The sequence below is a fragment of the Panthera tigris genome, chromosome B3 (genome assembly GCF_018350195.1).
Source record: "Panthera tigris isolate Pti1 chromosome B3, P.tigris_Pti1_mat1.1, whole genome shotgun sequence".
Lineage (NCBI taxonomy): Eukaryota > Metazoa > Chordata > Mammalia > Carnivora > Felidae > Panthera > Panthera tigris.
The window spans coordinates 134783342-134805399 of NC_056665.1; the positions used below are offsets into that span (position 1 = coordinate 134783342).

General features: G+C 49.1%; 1 protein-coding gene across 1 annotated transcript in view; it reads left to right on the forward strand.

The window, feature by feature from the left end:
• The window catches only part of SLC24A4 (solute carrier family 24 member 4), a 170978-nt gene extending 149746 nt beyond the window's left edge, over positions 1 to 21232 (forward strand). Inside the window, exons 13-17 of the mRNA XM_007094943.3 lie at positions 9177 to 9343; positions 13627 to 13741; positions 17980 to 18092; positions 18564 to 18629; positions 19845 to 21232. Coding sequence (XP_007095005.2) covers positions 9177 to 9343; positions 13627 to 13741; positions 17980 to 18092; positions 18564 to 18629; positions 19845 to 19997 — 614 coding nt within the window. The 3' untranslated portion in view covers positions 19998 to 21232. The remainder of the gene's footprint in view (positions 1 to 9176; positions 9344 to 13626; positions 13742 to 17979; positions 18093 to 18563; positions 18630 to 19844) is intronic.
• Positions 21233 to 22058: the final 826 nt, after the last annotated feature.

Below are 22058 nucleotides of genomic sequence, written 5' to 3' on the forward strand. Positions count from 1 at the left end.
GAGGTGGAGTCAGCCCTCCAAGCCACATGGGCTGATGTGGTAATGGGGGGTCGGCTCTCTAAAGGAACAGTAGCGTGCTGCTACCAGTAAAGGAATGGGTGCTGGCCAGACGAGACTGGTGTGTACCCAGTACAACCCAGAAGCACTCGAACTTGCTGATTTTTAGAGATTGCATACTACTAACTTATCCAGGAGCACACCTTTTGTACGCAAACTAACCAATCCAGATCCCAGTACTCTGAACTGCCACCTCTGTCTGCCTCTCCCACCCCACGAGGCAGTTTTCCTCTGCCCTGACCACCCCAGGGTCAAATACCAGATAATTAGAGATGGCCTTGACACCCAGAGCCTGCTGACATTATTCAAACTAGCCAATCCTAAGCCTTCCCACTGTACCGGCTCTTTCCCATGGAAATCCCAATAAAGACTCCTGCCCAATGCTTTCCACCTGTTCCTTCTGTCTGCTGACCAACCCTGGTCCTTCCCCAGCGTGGCATGCCTCACCTCCTGTTGCTAGGGATCTGTGAATATAAAAACTTTTATATATAAAAAACCATTTTTGTGCATCTTACCATACCTGATTAAAACCAATGCTAGGTGCATTTTAAAACACACTAGATCTGGATTTGGCAAGATAACGTGTATTTGAGCACAGCCTTGAAGGCATTAAAGCAGAAAGAGTCTGTAGGACCTCAGTAGGGCTCGGGAAACTATGTTAAGCACACCCTCCACCCCAGGTGATATGGTTATTCAGCAAGTCCTGAGAACGAATGAGGTAGCCTCGTCCTCACTTTGCAGATGAGCGAGCTGGGGCCCAGCCTGGTGGACATGTCAGGAGACCACATCCTGGGGCAGGAGGCTGCGTGGTGAGCACAGAATTAAAACAAGGAGTGAGAAGCTTCCGGCCAGGGTAGCAGGATGAAAAACCCCTCCTACAGCAGGGCTGTTTCTGTCTTCACTGCTGCTTAGGACCCTTTGGCTGCCAGAAACAAAAACCAGCTAGAGCCCCCCCAAACAGGAAAGGGAAATTTCTGAGAAAGGTACATATGTGTTTTCCGGGGCTGGTGCAGGCAGGTCTCGGGACCAAGCAGGGCCAGGCAGGCCCCTTTCTACCTATCCCCCTTTTCTGCCTCTCTTTCAGCCCTTGCCCCTGAAACTTGATCCTTCTGCCTCTCCTACCCTCACTTCACAGTTTTGCCCACACGCTGCCATTGGTCTCAAGTTCATCCTGGGAAGCAGACTCTGATTAACTCAGTCTGATAGAAACCACCCCTGGGCCAGTGGCAGGCAAGAGCACAAATGTGACTGGGAGAAAATGCCTCCCCCCCATCAGGATTGCTGTCACAGTTGTCCTAGGAATCTCGGTGAATCCGAATTCCCATGTCCAGCCACCTAGCAAGGCCTGGGCATTTCCAGGACATTTGCACCTCCTTTCCCCAGAGGGTTCTCTGTCTCTATTCCAGTAATACATCCCCGTGACATGTCCTGTTCTCTCAGAGAAGTTGAGGAAATCCCATTTCATCAGCGTGATCTATAGAAATCCCCTCCTGGGAATAGAGGATTCTTTCAAATGAGAATTCTTACATCTGCTCTGTGAGATTTTTTTTTAATTAGTTTTTATGTCAGATGGTCTTTTCCTCTTCTCATCCCTATATCCTGGCTGGACCTTGGCTTCCCAATCATTTCTCATGTTTTGGACTCTGCCAAGGACACAAGCATGTAAGAATCCAGCAAGTCTTTGCCTGTGAGCAGCTTGCGCTCTGGCTTCAGAACTCATACAAGTGACCGTAACATCTGAGCCGACACCGAGAGCCATGGTGATAGCTCCCTACGATATCTGAAGCTGGGTCAGTATTCACAGCCCCAGTGCGCTGACAAGTACTGTCTTGTTCCCAAGCCCCCAGTTTGCTATCATCACCCCCATCTGAGGTCAGGAAAAGGGGTTTGGGGGGACTGCTTGCCCTATAGCTCATGAGTTACCATAGCTAGATGGTATGATGGGATGATGAGTTACCTAGCTAGATTTGAACCCATGTCAGATGCCAGACCTTTTGCCCACTGCCTGTCTTGTCCCTGGCCTTTAACTATTGCACTTCAGCATACACAGCAATCTGGGAACAAAACGGTACATAAAGTGCTGAATTATGCAGTGCCAGCTATTAGAAAGTAGGACAGTGCATCACCTCCTGCTAATCGTATGCTCCAGGCTACTGCAGAAGGCACCAGAAGCTGCTACCAGCCATGTTTGCACCCTATCCTGGAAAGGTACGGGTGGTGGATTTGGGCAGTAAGGCCATAGGTCAGCTTGCGTAGTTTCAGTAACTCACAAACATCTATGTGTTCTTAAAATTCAAAGCAGTTACTGTAGAAAGAGATCATGAGGGACTGAGCTAATGAGGAAAGATTTTCCAGAGGAGTCCGAATAATGGAGAGTCTGAAGACAGGTGGAAGGTGTATGTAGGATGGGGGGGGGGGGCATAGCATGAGCACTCCACAGTTTTCCATATTTTGACCATGATCCACAGCAATAAGTATTTTACATACAGATATCTATAAAAAGGAAGCAAATCTCATGGGATAATAGTTCATTCTTACTATAGATCAGAACTCTTAATGTTTACTTCTTTTAAAGAAAATGCTAGCTGCCACCCACTTAAGTTGATTTTGCAATCCACCAACGGGTCTCATCCAACAGTTGAAAAAGCACAGAGCAGGTCTGAGGGAGCATTGTTTTATAGAAAACAATGGTGGGTCGTGAGCTTGCCAGCTGGGTGGGGCCAGCTCAGGGTAGATGTCCAAACCAGATGTGAAACCCATACCAGGCAGAAACACAACACAATGTTGTGTCTGTGAAAATAAGAAAGCTATCTTTCTGCTGTGGCATTTGTATAGATCTCCAAAGATGTGCCCGAGAATTTAAGTGTTCCGAGTTAACAGTTCCCTGAAGTGAATTCTTCCCCTAGATCCGGAGTTTTGGTTCAGTGCTGGAGATGCCCTAGGCATTCCCCAGCAGCCTTGATGACTTGGGGCGGGGGCTGATGAGGGAAGAGCCAGGAATTGTGGACAAACCAGTCAGGCAGGAAACCTTTCTGCCCTTTGCACAAAGACCACAAGGCACAGAAAGGTGTATGTATGTATGTAGAAGATCTGGGAAGACGAATGTTTCTCTGATGAAGTCTCTAGGACGAATACGTGAATGGATTTGCTGATTTTTGAGCTAACCATATTCTGTTCATTATTATGAGCAGGCTGGGGGGAGGGTTTCTTAGCAAATGTGCTTTTAATGATTTAGGAAGATTCAAGCACAGACATGCAAAGCTAGTAGAGTCTTTGCCAGCCTACTTTGCAGTTTCCTTTCTTACTGAGACATAATTCGTGTATCACAAAATTCACCCTTATGAAGTGGACAGCTCAGTGGTTTTTAGTGTATTTGCAAAGTTGTTCGGCCATCATCACTATAGATTTCCAGAAAATTTTCTCCCCCACCTCCGAAAAAACCCCATACCCTTGAACACTCTGGCTCCCCCCATCCCCTGACAACCATTAATCTTTCTGTCTCTGTTGGATTGGCCTGTTCTAGACATTTCATATCAATGGACTCACATGACATGTGGCCTTTTGTGTCCGCCTTCGTTCATTTTGCACAATGTTTTCTAGATTTAGCTATGGCAGTGTGGGTCAGTACCTCATTCCTTTGTATGGATGAATAATATTCCATTGGGTTTTTATTCTTCATTTTGTTTGCTCACTGCTTAATGGATACTTGGGTCGTTCCTACCTTTTGGCAATTATGTGTGATGCTGAGATGAGCATTCGAATAGAAGTTTTTTGTGTGCAGGCATAGTGAGGAACTACCAAACTATTTTCCAGGAGGCGGCTCCATTTTTCTTTCCCTCCAGCGTAGGAGGGTCCCCATTTTCCCACATCTTTGCCAGTATTATTATCTGTCCTTTTTGGCATAGCCATACTTGTGGGCACAAAGCTATTTTATTTGCCATTTCCTAATGAGAAAATATGTTGAGCATCTTTTCACATACTTCGTGACTATTTTTATTTTTTCTCTGGAGAACTGTCTATTCAAATCCTATGACTACTTTTCAAATTGAGATTTTTTTATTGTTAAGTGATGAATTCTTTGTATATTCTGCCAACTAGAACTTTATATGATTTCCAAATCTTTTCTTCTATCTCGTAGATTGTCTTTCACTTCCTAGATAGTATCTTTTGAAGCCAGAATTTTTAAATTTTGGTAAAATCCAATTTATTTCTTCTTTTGTTTGTGTGTGCGTGTGTGTGTGTGTCTTTTAAGAAACCGTTGCCTAATCCAATGGCATGAGTTATGTCCTTGTTTTCATCTGAAAGTTTGATAGTTTCACCTCATATTTAGACCTTTGATCCATTTTGAGTTGATTTCTCTGTATGTGGTTTGAGGGAGGAATCTAATTTCATTCTTTTGCATGTGGATATACTGGTGTCCCAGCACCATTTGTTTAAAAGACTGTCCTTTCCCTATTGAATAGCCTTAACACCCTTTTTAAATATGAATTCACCTTAAATAGATGAGTTAGTTTATTTCTGGACTCAAAATTCTATTCCTTTGATAGATAAATTCTTATGTCAGTAGCACATTTTGTTGAGTGCTTGTAGCTTTCCAGTAAATTTTAAAATCAGGGCATGTAAGTCCTCCAACTTTGTTCTTCTTTCAAGATTGATTGGGCTGTTTGAGTCCTTTGCATTTCTATATGAATATTAGCAACAGATTGTCAATTTTTACAAACAAACGTCAGCTAGAATTTTAACAGGGAATTCACTGAACTTATAGATCAGTTTGTGAGGAACATTTCCATCTTTATATTAAATCTTCTGATTTAATGTACAGTTGTCTTTCCATTTATTTAAGGCTTTTTAAATTTCCTTCAATGTTGTTTGGTAGTTTTCAGCATATAAATCTCGGATTTTTGTTATGTGTATTCCTAAGTTTTTTTGTTGTTGTTTTGTTTTTGGGTTTTTTTTTTTTTGGCTGCTATCGTAAATGGAACTGGTTTTCTTAATTTCATTTTTGGATTGTTCATTGTCAGTGTATAGAAATACAACTTTATTTTGTATATCGATCTTATATCTTGCAACTTGGCTAAATTTGTTTATTGTAATTGTGTGTGTGTGTGTGTGTGTGTAGACTTCTTAGAATGTTCTCTCTCTACAAGATCATGCTGTGTACAAATAAGGATAGTTTTACTTTCTCTTTCCAAGCTGAATGACTGACTTCTTTTTCTTGCCTAGCGTTCCTGGCTAACACCTGCAGTACTGTGTTGAATCGAAATGATCAGAGCAGACATCCTCATGTTGTTGAAAGCTTTCAGTCTTCCACCATTAACTGTGTCAGCTATGGGGGTTTTTGTAGATGCCCTTTATCAGGATGAGGAGATTCTCATCTCTTCCTAGTTTGTTGAGTGTTTTATCATGAAAAGGTGTTGGATTTTGTCAAATACCTTTTTTTTCTTTGCCTCCGTGGACATGATTGTGCAGCTTTTTTTTTTCCCCTTTATTCTATTAACATGGTATGCTGAATTGATTGAAGTTCATATTTGAACCAAGCCTGCATTCCTGGGATAAATCCCACTTCATCATGGGATTATGATCCTTTTTATATGTTTGCTTGATTCGGTTTGGCAGAATTTTGCTAAAGAGTTTTGCATCTGTGTTCATAAGGATATTGGTCTGCTTCTTTTCTCTTGATGTCTGGCTTTGTTACCAGGATAATACTGGCTTCATAGAGCAAATTGGGAACCGTCCCCTGCTCTTCTACCTTTTGGAAGAATTGTGAAGGATTCATGCTAATTCTTTTTTAAACATTTGGTAGAAATCACCATGAAGTCATCGGTCCTGGCTGTACTTTAAGGCTGTAAACTTATAAGGGTTGTTGTTGTTGTTGTTGTTGTTGTTGTTGTTACTATGTCAATTTCTTGTTAAATCTTCTTGGATTATTTTTTTCATTTTCAGCCAGCTTTGCTGTTTCTGTCTTGGTAGGATTTTATCTGTTTCACCTAAGCTATGTGAGTTGTTGCCACACTATTGTTCATAATATTTCTTTAACAATTCTTTTTATTTGCATGAGGCTCATAACAATCACTTTCTTTCATTCCTGATTTTAGTAACTTGAGTTTTCTCTCTTTTTTTTTTTTCATGGTCAGCCTAGCTAACAGTTTGTCAATTTCATTGATCTTTTTAAAGAACCAACTTTTAGTTTTATTCTCTTTTTTCAATTTTTTTATTTCTACTTTAATCTCGATGATTTCCTTTCTTCTGCTTTCTTTAGACTTAATTTGCTCTTTTTTTTCTTTTTTTTAACGTTTATTTATTTTGAGAGAGAGAGAAAACACGAGCAGGTAGGGGCAGAGAGAGAGAGAATCCCAAGAAGGCTCTACACTATCAGTGCAGAGCCCAGCATGGGGCTCGAACCCATGAATCACAAGATCATGACCTGAGCCAAAATCAAGAGCCAGATGCTTAACTGACTGAGCCATCCAGGTGCCCTTTTTTTTGTTTCTTAAGGAGAAATGTTAGGTCATTGATTTAAGATTTTTCCTCTTTTTTAATATAGTCATTTATAGCTACCAGTTTCTAAGCACTGCCTTTCCTATATCCCATAAGTTTTGTTATGTTGTATTTTCATTTTCATTCCTTTCAAAGAATTTTCTGATTTCCCTTTTGAGTTATTTTTTGACCTATTGGTTATTTAAGAGCATGTTGTTTAATTTCCACATATTTGTGAACTTCCAGTTTTCCTTCTGTTGTTGATTTCTAATTTCTTTCCGTTGTGGAGTGGTTATAGAACCGCCTGGTCTAGGGGTGCCTGGCAGGTTCAGTCAGTAGAGCATGTGACTCTTGGTCTCGGGGTGGTGAGTTCAAGCCCCACGTTGGCCGTAGAAATTACTAAAATGGATAAATAACTGAACTTTAAAATAATAATAAAAAAAAATAGAGGCACCTGGGTGGTTCAGTCGGTTGAGCATCCGACTTTGGCTCAGGTCATGATCTCATAGTTCGTGAGTTCAAGCCCCACATCGGGCTCTGTGCTGACAGCTCAGAGCCTGGAGCCTGCTTTGGAGTCTGTGTCTCCCTCTCTCTCTGCCCCTCCCCCACTCACACTCTGTTTCTTTCTGCCTCTCAAAAATACATAAACATTAAAAAAATTTAATAGAAAAATAAAGTCTTTGTCTAGTAAATCCAGTGTCTGGAATTCCTCAGAGATAGTTTCTATAGACTGATTTTTTTCCTATGTATGGGCCATACTTTCTTATTTCTTTGCATGTCTCATGATTTCTTCTTGTTGAAGACTGGGCATTTAAAATAATAATTTGATGATGCTAGACATCAGATTCTTCTCCCTTCCCAGGGCTGCTTGTTGCCACTGCTTATTGGTGATGTTTGTTTAGTGAATTTTCTCAGCTAATTCTGTAAAATCTGTATTCTTCTTCACTGTAGCCCCTGAGATAGCTTCTAGGTTCTTTGAGGGTCATCTAATGATTGCACAGAGATTTCTCTAGATGCCTGGATCAAAACAAATCTTCCAGGCTTTGCCAATGAGTTCTGTGTGTGTTTGGAGGCGTGCCTTCAACACTGAGGCAGGAAGTTTACAAATGTACCTTAGTCTTTACTTCCTTGCTTGCTCAGAGGCTCACCCTGAGGCAGAAGTGACAGCTTAGGGCATTCTCAAATCTTCACCGAGCATGTGAATAACCATGGGCATATGGTTTTGGTCTTTAGATACCAAGATATGTAGGAGCTTTTCAAAGCCCTCGTTAGGCATCCCATTCCTCAATTTGTTTTTTTAAGCTGTTTGGTCAGCTCATTGTCTGTCCCAACTGTTATCCACCCCCGTGGACACTGATGTTCAGCAGTTGCCTCTGATTCTTTTCAACAAATGCCTCCAAGGAAAAAGCTGTTCACACTGGCTGAGCTCTGATGCAGGAAAAATAAAGACAACCTTGGAAGTGGGATCTTCCAGGAAACCACCAGACAGGTCAGGAGATGCCAGTTCTCCCAGAATGGACTTGAAGGGGCTCCAGCCTTGTCCCACCCCCTGCGGCGGATGCCGGGGATGATGGTTTTCAAGGCTACTCCAGAGCTAGTGGGAAGGAATGGAAAAAGAGCAAGTTAACACTCCACAAAGCTCACTGTTCTCACTGATATGCAGCCAGTTTTCTTAAGTGAACTCTGCCTGGATTACTACAGGCCTTTGGTCCATTTCCAGAGTTCTGAAAAAGGCTGGATCTGACCATTTTTGCCAATGTTCTCATTGCTTTTATGGAGGAGAGACTCCTCAGAAGTCCGTCCTCCACTGTTTCATTGGCAACAAGCTGACTGTGAGTCTGCATTTGCACCCATACTCAGTGGCTAATTAAGGACACCAGGCTTGCACACAGGCTTATTGAAGCCACTTCTCCATGGTTGAATTGTTTGTCGATTCTGTCGGTAGGGGCCAGTGAGGTCTTACCTGCCAGCCAGGACACCCACACTTTAGTCTCGCGTTTGCAACGAGCCGAGCGTATGATCTTGGAACAAAGGAGCTGAGGTTTCCAAAGTACCTACTGTGTGCCGCAGCATGTGTTTTGTGTACATCATGTCGTTCTTGGAACACCCAAGAAAGAGAAAACATTCCCGCTCAACAGATGAAGAAAGCAATAAAAGGCAAAGCTCTTAGTTAGCCCTATGCCTGCTCCACACAGCAAAGACTCTGTATACTGATTATAGCACTGTTGTTACTACAACTCTTGCCGTCCGGGGACCGGTGGGTGGGGAGCTGATGGGATTGCTCAAGGTCGTCTGAACACCGACCCGGGTCTGTCTGATTGCAGAGCCCACCCTATCCCACAGCACCCCCTCCAGCTCTCCTGGGCAAATCCGTTCCGGCTCTGGGTCTCGCTTTCCTTACTCTGATGAATGAAAGATCTGGACTGACAGAAGTTATGCGGTCAGCAAACACTTACCGGCTTGTCTTATTGAGATCGCCTCCAGGGTGCCATTATGGAGGCGTGTACTTCTGAGTTCAGGGGCTCACACTGGGGGCGTTGTCTTGTTCGGCTTGAGAAACGAAACGGACAGGTAGACTGGCAGGTGTATAACCCGGCATGTGTTTCTCTCCCCGCCCCGCCCCCGGCTCCGCCCCCCTGCAGAGGCAAGAGGGGACAAAGCCAAGTGGGTGTTCACCTGGCCGCTCATCTTCCTCCTGTGCGTGACCATCCCCAACTGCAGCAAGCCCCGCTGGGAGAAGTACTTCATGGTCACCTTCATCACCGCCACGCTGTGGATTGCTGTCTTCTCCTACCTGATGGTGTGGCTGGTGAGTGGAGGAAGCGAGGGCGGACTGTAGGCACAGCCCCTGCCCGGCACCTGCTGGGGGCTGGGAGAGCTGCGTTCAAAGAGCGGCCTCGGGCACTGCTGTGCAAGTCCCTCCCTTCACAGCCGTTGGCATGTCGCTCGGTAGAAAGGTTCAGCAGAGGAGCGCGGGGCAGTGCCGCGCACCGGGGGCGCCCAGATAGACACCGCGTGGCGCTTGCCTTCCAGGCAGGAGTTGGGGCGCGTTGAGGGAGACAGACCTTCACACGGAGATTGTGAGACATGCTGCCCGGGTGCCGTGCAAAGAGGAATACGGCAGGGCTGGTGTGGCTGCTGTATAAGGATCTCTGGGGGGCTAGTCACTAGGCCCCTTTCCTCTCCAGGGTCCCTGGGGGGGAACGTGAGGGAGACAACACAAGGCAGCCCTTTCCAGAACCCCTGCCCTCATGACAGCCCGATGGGGTAGGTGTTTTTTATTTTGCCCATTTTACAGAGGAGGAAACTGAGGCATCCAGATGGAGTCATCGGCCCCCTTGCACGACTACCAACTAGGGCACAATTCGTTACATAATCAGTAAGGTCTAGAGTTGGGGTTAGTCCCCAGTGTTGGGTCCTGAGTCCATGATCTCAGCCGTGACCCCGAGCTGCCTATCAGTCTCCTACTGGAGCTCTCTGATGCCATGGGGACAGACGTTTTGCAGGCAGAGAGGCATTGGCACGGTTCCTTGTAAGCTCCTCTGGACCACGTGGGACAGCCCCCTGGGGCGGGCCAAGCAGGAGCCCCTTCCCCCTTGCTCCGTGTGCCACCCCATGGGGTCCCCCCCCTTCTGCTCCACGTAGGGAGCCCAGGAGCAGGAGAGGAGCAGTGACAGACAGCTGTTTCTGTTGCTGTGAAAGCTCACCTGTCAGCAGCTCGCACCGCAGTGGTACACGTGTAGACATTTCACTCTCCGCCTGATGCCTGACGCCAGCTGCAGAGGGCAGCGAGTCTTGGTTTGAGAGGCGCAGGGGCCGCCTTTCCCTTAATCCCAGAGGAGCAGTGTGGCGGGGAGAAAAGGGCTGTGGGATCACATGGAAATGAATTTGAATCGTAGATCTCCCACTCACAAGCCACGAACTCAGGTGACTCAGCTTCCAGAGCCACAAGTCTCCTCTACGAAAGGGGGACGATCATCCCTGCCTCACAGGGTCATTGGGAGAGTGGAAGTGTCTGTTCGGGCATCGTGGTCTGAGCATGACAGATCGATCACGGCCGAAGCTAACAGCTGTTCGCACCGCAAGGTGCAGCCAATGCTGCTTCCATGCTTTGTTCAGATAAAGGCTAAAGTCCTTATAGATGCTGGGGTGTGTGTGTGTGTGTGTGTGTGTGTGTGTGTGTGTGTGTGTGTGTGTGTGTTGGGGTGGGAGGAGTTGAAAATAGCTACTCTCCAACCCTCCCCACCCCCAGAAAAGGAGGACAAAGATCGTGAAAACGATTCCTTAAATGAATTGCACTTGTAAATTGACATTTTTCTGAATAGGGTTAACGCCAGCCTATCTTTTTATTCAATAAAAAGGATCCAGTGGTTTCTCTTATTAAAGTGTGTTCCCAAACTAACCACTGCAAGTAAAAAAAAAAAAAAAAAAAAAAAAAAAAAAGTATTCCATGACGTTCGGGTGGGTTATGAGAAGTACATAAGATCAAATTCATGAATGAGTGAGACTTTTTCTTCTCTACTGAAAACAGCAGTATTCTGAAATCCGCTCTATTAGTTGGCAGTGAGGCAGGACATTTAACAGCACCCTCATCCACACCACCTGGACTTACAGACCCCACCCACACTTCTTAAAGCAGAGTCATGGCAGCGGCTTGGCCAGGGTCACAGGAACCGCTTTGCTGCGGCCCCCTTACCTACGGTTTTGAACGTCACCCCGCCTTAGTTTGGAGGGAATGGAATGACCCTGATAGTAGAAATTGGTATAGCTCACAGCACCCCACATTAGTCTTTGTTTCTACGGAAGCAAGAAGTGCTGGCCAGAGGGACACGAGCTTACTTTCCTTATGCCTTGACTGGTGTGCCAGGGAGCAGTGAAGGGTCACCTGCCCACCCCTTACTCCCACCAGCTTTTACATCCCTCACCCCTAAGCCTTCAGGGGAAATGATTCTTGAATGCCAGTGTCAAAACGGAGGGTCCTTCGAAAGGGATTGCCGTGTCCAGCTCCCTTGCACAGTTGGGGAGACTGAGGACCGGAGGGGAGCCGTGACTTCCACTAGGTCACAACAGATAGCCCCAGAGTCTGGACTCAGCTCTGCTTCCCTTTCTGAAGCCTGAGTATCAGGTGGGCTCCGAGAGCCCAGGGCCGGAGTCCAGGGCAAAGCAACACTCAGGTGGCCTCTCCGGTCCTAAGCACCCTGGATGGCGCACGCACACACGAGGCCTTCCTTCTGTTCTTCCATCCTTTGGCTTCTTAGCCACACAGTTCGGTGATTTAAGAAAGGAAAAATGGAGGCATCCAATAACATCAGAATAACCCAGGCTCCTGTGTTTATGATGTCTGGCATCCCTCACTGAAAGCAGGTCGGCCATGGCCTGGTTGTACTTAGGGAGATCTCCATCACGGCCAAGGTAGACTGAACATTGATTGATGGATCAGCAGTCCATGTTGGCCTCCTCGGTGTCTCTTCCTGCAGAGACCAGGGCGGGCCTGTCCGTGTGCGCTCTGCCCTGTACCTGGTGATGCTGAGCTGGGTACCATCTTTCAGCAGGTGGGGCATCTTCAAACCCCCCGGCAAAGCTTTGTCCCCGGGAGGGATGTTGTTGCAGTCCACATGCTCTGACTACGTTCCAGGGCTGAGCTTTGCACTTAGCCTACTTCATCTGGGGCTCTCTGAGCTCTGTGAATCTGATCACCCTCATTCTCTCCGCTCCTATGGATTGTAAGGTGAATGACTGAAAGAGAAGGGAAACATACACCTATGGACACCTTGCACGGGCCAGGCATGGTCACCTCACACTTTCTCATTTAATCTTTATCAACAAGCTCGTTTTACAGATGAGGGGACTGAGGCTCAGAGAAGCAAACCAGCTTGTCTAAATCAAACAACTGTTCACTGGGATTAGAGCCATCCATCAAGATGTGAACTACCCTAAGAGATGCCAGTGTTCCCGGTTTTTAGATGGGGAAGCAAGCCAGAGCTAATGAGTATTTTGAATGGGGTTATCCAGATGCTTCTAGGGCTTTCCATCTGGCTGCTACTCAGGGCCCCAGCCATCTCTCAAGCGTCAGGCGTTTATCAGGGGAGTTGTGTGACCAAGCGTCAAGATCCTTCAAAGCTCACCTGTCCTTCCCTCCGGCGGTTCTGTGTCTTGGAGCTTATCCTTAGGAGGCAGTAAGAACTCAAAGCTGTACGCACAAGGCGCGCGGTGTTGAGGTTGGTGCATGGCCTTTAGAGTCGGAAAGACCTGGCCCAGAATCCCTGCTCCACGGCTCACCAGCCTCGTGCCCACAGGTAATGCCGCTTAACCTCTCTGAGCCTCCGTTTCCCGGGGCGTAAAATGAGCACGCCCAGAGTGGCCCCTCCCCAGTGGGTGGGGATAATAGAGAGCCTGAGATTGTGCACGTGACACACCTGGTACACAGCAAGTGCTCAATAAATGTCACTTATACGCAGTGGGAAAGAGACCACCTCGATATCCACCGGTGAGGGATGCACTGAAACTCCAGAGCCGTGCAATGAAATCTGTGCATCAGTTTAAGACAGTGTCGTGGATGAGAATGTACAATGGACAGGTGTTCACAGTCAGTTATTACATGAAACAGGTAGCTGCAAAATCTGTGTCGATAGTCATCTGATTCTGTTTTTTTTTTTCTCACACACACCCCGAAGAGAAAGTCAAGGATGTTTTGTAAAGCAGTGGTTTTCAAGCGGGTTCCCAGACCGGTAGCCTGAGGGTCCCGGCCACCTGGGAACTTGTGAGGAATATAAACTCTGGGCTTCACCACAGACCTCCTGAATCAGAAACTTGGGGTGGGGCCCGGAAGTCTGCGCTGTAACCAGCCTCCCCCTCCCCGGAAGATTTTCCACATGCTGGAGTTTGAGAGCCGTGGGCTCATGAAAAGTGTTAATAGTGGTTGTCTATGGGTCTTGAGAAACGGTAGGTGACTTTTGTTTTCATCTGACTGCGTTTGCTAGACTTTTGAAAACAGTAAATAAAACAGCAGTGCTGTGGTTCAAGTGGAAAACACTCAGAGTAAGCAAAGGTCTGGGTGTTCCTCCGTGAGTTCCTGTCCTCCGTCTTCTGCAGGTGACCATTATTGGATACACGCTTGGGATCCCGGATGTCATCATGGGTATCACTTTCCTGGCGGCAGGCACGAGTGTTCCGGACTGCATGGCCAGCTTAATCGTGGCGAGACAAGGTAAGGACGGTGCCTCGGCCCCCACAGCTGTGAGCATCGCCATGCAGGCTCCCGGCCCCCACCGGAGTTCTGGTTCATGGCTCTTCTGCCTGGTAGTTGATAAGTCCTGCTACAGAGCCAGCTGATGGTGGGAAAGCATCATGCAGCAGATTCCATCTGTGGAGAGAATACTACCAAGATATAACGCCTCCAGCCCTTTGGAAGCATTTGCTTGTGCAAACTTGGATAAAAATGAACTTGCTCTAAAGTCACCAGTGTGACATTGAACAGAGCTGAAGCTCCAACTTCTTATAGCAAATACAACAGTAACAAGAAGTGTTCAGGTCCCAGGACGGCAAAGCAGGGATATCCTATATCTGGTTCCTATTCTGCTTTCCTATTTTTTTTTTTTAGTTTACTTAAAGAATTATTTAATGTTTTTTTTTGAGAGAGAGAGACAGAGTGCGAGTGGGGAGGGGCAGAGAGAGAGGAAGACAGAATCTGAAGCAGGCTCCAGGCTCTGAGCTGCCCGCATAGAACCTGACGCGGGGCTCAAACCCATGAGCCGTGAGATCATGACCTGAGCCGAAGTTGGACGCATAACCAGCTAAGCCACCCAGGCATCCCTAAGGTTATCTATTTATTTAAGAGAGGTGGTGGGGGTGGGGGGGGGCACACAGAGTGGGAAAGGGGCAGTGAGAAAGAGGGAGAGTCCCAAGCAGGCTCCGTGTGGTCAGCACAGAGCCTGATGCAGGGCTCGATCTTACGAACCACAAGATCATGACCTGAACTAAAATCAGTAGTCAGATGCTTAACCCACTGAGCCACCCACGTGCCTCTGTTTTCCTATTGTTAAAGTCAAGGCTCACTATGTGACATGGGTCAACCTGTATGCTGTTTAATGGCAGAACAAAAGAGCCGTAAAGGGCAGTGAATAAAGGCTGTTTCCACTGGTGAGGTAGCAACCCAGCATGCACTTCCATAGATCTTCATCCACCAACAAAAGTGTGAAAGTTTGGGGAGGGGGGGCGGGAGGTGGGGGCCAATCACAGAATGACACCTCAGAGGGGACACAAGTCCCCAACGAGAAAGTCGGCTCTGGAAAATCGGCAAAGGACCTTTCATTCCTCCGAGTTAGGAGAAAGGGTTGGTTGATGGGTCGGTCGGTCCTGAGAAGATAAGAGCTGAGGGGAGGGAAGTGTGGGAATGTGGTTGGCGGAGGCTGGAGGCTTGCGGAGAACGGGGACAGTGGGGACAGCAGCTGAGGCGAACGGGGTGTGATCGAGTGACCTTTGAGGTCACAATGAAATGCATTCATTTCCTAGGACTGCCATAGCGAAAATACCACAGCTCGGTGGCTTGAAACAAGAGATTGATTGTTGCACGGGTCTGGAGACTTAGAAGTCCAAATTCAAGGTGGTAGCAGGCCCGTGCTCCCTCCAAAGGCTGAAGGGTCTGTCCCAGGCCTCTCTCCTGGCTTGTAATGGTGACCGAATGGCTTGAGGCTGTGTCTCTACGGTCTCTGCCTCCATGGGCACGTGGTGGTCTTCCCCGTGTGTGCGTCTGTGTCCAGACTTCCCTGTCCTCACGAGGGCACCGGTCCCTGCATTAGGGCCCGTCCTAATTCAGTTATGACTTCACCTTCCTTTGATCCTCCTTGCAAATAAGGCCCAATTTACAGGTGCTGGGCAGACGTGAGTTGCGGGGCTGGGCACTGTTCAAGCCAGTACAGGGAGGAATAGGAAAGGCAGTGAGCCCCGAGGGCCTGGCTGATGTTCTGTGGCACAAAGTTGGGTGGGACTCAGTCACACCAGCTCCAGTAACACACGGATGAGAGAGGGCAAGTTCCCTGGCCCTGGGGTTGTTGGGTTGATACAATGGAAGGTCAAGGGGGCAAGAGAATGCAGTTGAAGAAACTGCCCCGCAGAGTCCGGGCTGTCTGGGGGCAGGGGTCTTGATGCTAGAAGGTTAAGGCCTGGGGAGGGGGCGGCCCCAGCGAGGTCAGAAAGGGGGCTCTGGGAGCTGGGGTTGAGTGGGGCTCTGAGGGAGGACGTCATCTCAGAGTGAGCCCTGTGGAGTGTGGGGGCACAGAAACCGAGGAAAGGCGAGGCAGGGGTGGAGTGAATCATTGTAGGGGCGCCTGGGTGGCTCAGTCGTTCGAGCGCGTCCGACTCTTGATTTCGGCTCAGGTCATGATCTCACGGTCGTGGGATCGAGCCCCGTGTTGGGCTCCGCGCTGAGCACGGGTCCTGCTTGAGATTCTCTCTCCGGCTCCCTCCGCCCCTCCCCCACTGGCATGTGCGCGTGCACACGCTCTCAGAAAAAAGTGACACTGGTGTCACTGACAGAGGATCCAGCAGACACGGTTACCAGAGGTGCTTTTCATGAGAGGGCACCGAAACTCCCGCTTGTCTACCCACAAGCAGACCCCGCAGCACGCGGAGATAGGGCGCCCTCGGCTCCCTGAAGGCTCCTGGCTCCGTGTGTGGCCCAGGCTGGTGGCAGCCTGACCAGGGAGCTTGTGGGACATGCAGAGTCTCAGGCCCGCCCCGGACCCACTCAGTCAGAATCTGCATTTCAGCGAGGCCCCCAAGCGAGGCCTGTGCTCTTGAAGGCTGACAAGTGTTGCCGTAAGGTTCCTCTATATGCAGCACCTGTGTGGGGCAGGAAGGCCACCGTGTCAGAGAGACCCTTGTCCTCTCAAACTCGGGCATCTTTTTTTTTATTTTTTATTTTCTAATGTTTATTTTTGAGAGAGACAGAGCACGAGTGGGGGAGGGGCAGAGAGAGGGGGGAAGACACAGAATCCGAAGCAGGCTCCAGGCTCCGAGCTGTCAGCACAGAGCCCGACGCGGGGCTCGAACTCACAGACGGTGAGATCATGACCTGAGTCGAAGTCGGACGCTCACCAGACTGAGCCACCCAGGCGCCCCTCAAACTCAGGCATCGACCCATCTAGTGATGGGGACGAGTAGCTGGCTCAAAACAGCAGCTGCATTTGTGGGAAGGCTGATTTCCCAGAGCTCCCACCCCCAGAAACACCAAGCTGCCACGATTTTCAAGTCACTTAAGACAGTGTCAGTGTCAAGGGAGGCCTTGTATCCCGGAGGTCTGCAAAGGACAGCGACAGGGCAGGAGGCGGGCGGGACCTGGCTTCCAGCAGTGGCACCTGTGGTCAAACGGGTGAGCCGACCGTCCAGGTGCCGGCCTGGGTGGCTGCAGGCTTCTCGGTGACAAGAGCGGTTGTGTGCTTATGGCTGTTTGTGTTTCGGGCGTGTTCATTGCACACACATTTGTATGTGTGCCAGGTTCTGACGCTCACGTTGAATGAGAGCTCAGAGGCCGGGCTAGAACAGGTGTGAGCCAGCATGAGTGTTAGTTGTGAATGTTTGTTTTCTCACTTTTCATACCCCTCACGATCATTAAGTCCTTAGGTTGTGTGGCCAGCATGACACTGGCCGGTTGGGCAGGAAGCAGGGGATGACGGCATGGCCCCCTAGCCTCGAAGATGCTTCTAGTCTAGTGGGGAGAAAAGAATTCACTCTGCGGAAGCCATGAGGGCAGAGGACCCGACAGCTTATCCTCTGAGCCCAGGTCATGGCACCATCACCTGGGCCACATGTACACATCATGGCTCGGGGTGAAGGATGCTGGACCGCCCACAAACTGTGTGATCTTGGGCATGTCCCAAGCCTTGGTTCCATCATCTGCCACATGAGACAGTGGACAGTGCCCTCTCCCTCCCAGGGTAACTGGGGGGATTCAACGAGGGTGAAGCATGCAGTGAGCCCCTGGAGAACATCAGCAAACACCGGTCGTCTTGGGGGGCGTGTGGGTGGCTCGGTTAAGCATCTGACTCTCCATCTCCGCTCAGGTCTTGATCTCAAGGTTGTGAGTCCAAGCCCTGCTTAGGCTCCATGCAGGGCATGAAGCCTACTTAAAAAAAAACAAAAACAAAAACAAACCCCACCAATCATATTGGATTAGAGTTGACCCTAATGACTTATTTTAAGTGGTTTATCCCTGTAAGATCCTATCTCTAAATAATGCCACATTCCCAGGAATTAGGGGTCAGGACTCCAACATATGAATCTTAAGGGTCACAATTCGGTCCCTAAGAGACCCCTTAGACTTCATAGAGTGGATTTAGACTTCATAAAAAGTTTCTGAAATTCAGAGTCCGTGAAGAAGGGATTCCTAGGACGCTAATAGGGGCTTCCGGCCACCTCAGTGAATGACTCATGTCCCTTGTCCTCTAGGCCTTGGTGACATGGCAGTCTCAAACACCATAGGAAGCAATGTGTTTGACATCCTAGTGGGACTCGGCATACCCTGGGGCCTGCAGACCATGGTTATTAACTATGGGTCCACGGTAAGTTCCTCTCACTGCCCCATAAGCCAGATGGACGCCAGACACGAGCACTTTATGGGGAATGACAGTGGCCTTGGCCCTGTTCCAGCCGAGAGCTCCAGGGGACCCGCTGTCCCCTTCCCCTTGGCACCCTGGCACCCCGGCACCCCCTTTCCTTGAAGGCCTCCGGGACAGCCGGAGGAGCAGCTGTTGGGGAGAAGCCCATGTGTAGCCCCCGTGTGCCGAGCACACATCGGGACGGCCACCCCGCACTGCAGCCTGCGGGCGTGCACGTCCCCTCCGAGTCCTTTCCCTCACAGGCGGGGCCGAGGCCTAAACCCACGTTTGGCTGACCCTCCACTGCCATGTGCTCGCCACGAACACCCGCCTGTGCTTTCCGGAAGGGGAAGGAATACACCGGGGTACGCCAGGCTCTCAGAACGGGGGCCCTGGCAGCCCAGAGATTCAGGGCACCCGTGTTTGTTTTTCCAGGTGAAGATCAACAGCCGGGGTCTGGTCTATTCCGTGGTGTTGTTGCTGGGCTCTGTCGCTCTCACTGTGAGTCTTTCCGGTTCCAGAATTACGTGTCGTTCCATGGGATCCACAGTCACTTGCAGAGTCTCTGAAAGCCCTCCCTCTTCCCTTGGCAGTGAGGCATAAAAATGAGCAAACACAAATTCACAGGTCCCTCCAGACACGGTGCCAAGAATGTTGGCCCCCACCACCACATTTTTGCCTGAGTGACCCAGAAGTCACCAGAGCAAGTGACCCACCTCCCTGTATCCCCACGGCCCAGTCTGTCTCCCCTCACTAGTGCCAGTAAGAGAGAAATTCACCCCTGTCCATCCAAGCTGACAGGTGGGGAGCATGGCTGTCAGGCCTCGGGACCAGGACACCCTCATACTGAGGCCTCCTCACCCCACGTGCCCACACGTCTGTCCCACACACTTTACCTCTGCTTATGATGGTCAGTCCTTACAGCCACCTGATGATACCATTCCCATTGTGCGGAAGAAATCGAGGCTTGGGTTCGAGAAAGCGTGCCTAGAATCCCAGGGATAGGAGGTGGCAAAGCTGGGATTTGAACCCAGATCAGTCTGTCTCTGTAGAACACATCGTGTTGCTCTGATGGGGTAACTGTGATCCAGTCCTTAGGAAGTCTCAATTCAGAGATGAGAAGGAAAGGCAGTGAAGTGTGGGAGCGTCTAGAAAGAATGTAGAATGAGGATGTGCTCCAAGCCCATCTACACACACACACACACACACACACACACACACACACACACACACACACACACACCAAAAGGTGGTCCAAGCTGAAGTTTGCCAAGGCGTGAGCCAGTAGATGCATCGGAAGTTTTCCCAGAGAGGGGCTGAGGATGCCAAGTTCTGCAGCAAAGGGAAGACCCAGAGAAAGTCCCTGGTTGTCGCTAGAGGAAGTCCGGGCAGGGAGGCCCTCGGTGCCGAACATGGGTCCTGAGCAAAGTGATGTGTCTGCTCGGGGAGGGCCAGCCCAGAGGGGGCGGCTGCTTGTGTCCCTGGAGCCAGCAGGCCTGGGGTCAAGGGCAAGACTCGCCCTTCCATCAGACGGGTCTCAAAGCCCTCAGGGACTCAGTCTGACCAGGCCCAGGATGTGCCTTGTGGTACCACTCCGCCCTTGTCCACATTTTGGAGAAAGTTCTGCGGTTCCTAGTTTGTGTATAGTGGCCCTGGTAAAATGCCTCCCTGTATTCCTCTGTCCCCAAGGCCACTGCTTGTCCTCTGTCCCTCCAGGTCCTCGGCATCCATCTAAACAAATGGAGACTTGACCGGAAGCTGGGGGTCTGTGTGCTGGCCCTCTATGCTGTCTTCTTGTGCTTCTCGATAATGATAGAGTTTAACGTCTTCACCTTCGTCAACCTGCCGATGTGTCGAGAAGACGATTAAAGCCGAGCTACTGCCCACCCCCCACGGGGGGCTGTTCTGGACTCTGATGCCAGCCTCCTCTCTCCCTCCCTCCCCCACCACGAGTCTCTCCTGCCTCGGTGGCCACCGTCTGTTCCTTCACACACTGGAAGGAAGAGCCATCGTGGTCTTTGTCTGGTCACGGGCCAGGCTGCTGGGCATCCTCCTCCTCCTCGGAGTGCTGCCCTCCCCACACAAGGCAAGATTCGGGGGCCGCCATGGGAGTGGCTTCGCAGACCCCCGAGCTGGCAGCCGCAGGGATGTACTTGTGTCTCATCTCTCTCGGACGCTTTAGTGAGGACATCTGTGTGCAGTTTGTCTTTCTGTCGTAGGGCAGCCTCAGAAGTGAGGTGGCCGGCGAATGTGAGGTCCCCTGGGGCAAGTGCAAAATAGGAATGTCGTTCTCCAGTGTCCCCTCTGGGCCAGAGGGTGTGAGTCCCTGAGGCGGCCTGTGCTACACTCAGTCCCTCCCATTTCTGCTGGAAACACTCACACCTCAGAGGGGGCAAGGCCTCCATCTGCTGAGGGTTTGGGGCCACGAGGGCAAACATGCTGCCCCTTTCTCTGGAAAAGCTGGAAGAACGGAAACTGCTTCTCGCCGCAGAAAAGAGAATTTCCTCGCCACTTTTATCGATGCGTTCGGAGAACGAGCAGTGAAATATTAAAAATAAAATGTCATGTCGATCATCATACTTGAAAAATCTCATTCCGTACAAAAAGGCCATGCTGGGGACCAAGAACAGGTAACACCCCGTGGACAATGAATCCTATGTGTATCAATCATGTCGCACTGACACTAAGACTTTTGGTTCGGAACACAGAAGAGAGTGAAAGACTAACGTCTACCTAGGTGCTAATTCAGAGACACAGTAGACACGGTAGCCATACGTTCCAGACCTTCTGTGTGATGCGGACCTCTGTCGGTTTGCGTTTGTCATTCCTTTGTTAATGCGCTGCTCTCAGAACCACCCCGTTGGAAGACCCAGTGGTCTGTATGCCCAGCAAATTCCATAGCCTGCTGGAACGAGTGTATCACAAGTAACAGTTAATGACAAGATGGGAAATTTCCTGAAAACTGCTGTCTGGTTACCTGGAGGCAAGTATGAAAAAACGTAACTTGGAATTTTTAGAGCCTTACAGTGGGCTCCGCGTGAAGGGCCAAGGACGGGAGGCTGAGTCAAAAATAGAAAAATAGGAAATAATTTTCACCTGCTTCGTAGCTCTCAAATATATATTAAAAAAAGATTTATGAACACAAACCATCCGTGGTTTCTAAAAAGAAAGCACAATTAATTTTATATAGAGGTGTGTTTTTTTTTTTTTATTTTTGTAACGTTTCTATTGCAAAAGTCTACTGGATTTGATGCACTTTTAATATTGGGATATTTTGCACGGAAGACTGTATGGCAACCGCCCGTGATAGTGTGAGGACAGGTTTTTAGCCATTCACCTGTAATCAGTCGTCGGGGATGAGCCTAAACCAATAGCTCATTCCTTCTTGAAACACAAAGGTCGTGACTCGAGGTTGAATGTGTGACTGTGTTTGTTAGGGCCTCCTGATTTTCAGAAGGAGGGAGCGTTCGAGTTGGTGTCCTTTAAGTGAGCGTAAGCCTAAGGTGGGAGGGAACACCGTCGTCGCCGGGCTTCTGTTCTGGATCCGCATCAGTGTTAGTAACTATACCACATTAAGGTTCCTCTTTAGTTTCTTTACCTGGATTGGGCTCAGTGGTCTTTCCCTGGAGGGCAAAGGTGATTTTCCTAAGAAATTAGCTAGGTGGGAGCCGGGAGGATCATTCATATCAACTTCAGATGCGCAGGGTTTCCAAGCCCTCTGTGACCTCTTAGGGAAGCCCACCTGGTCCCTTTGGTCCTACGGACTCCTCTGGGTTTCAGAGTGGGTCTGTCTCCATCTTGACTCTCAAAATTGCCCTGTTGATGTAAGTAGGGTTTGGTCTCTCCATTTAACAGAAAATCTAGCCTCGGAGAGATCAGGTGACTCGAGGTCTGTTGTCAGTAAGTAGAGCAGAGCCAGGCCCCCGGTCA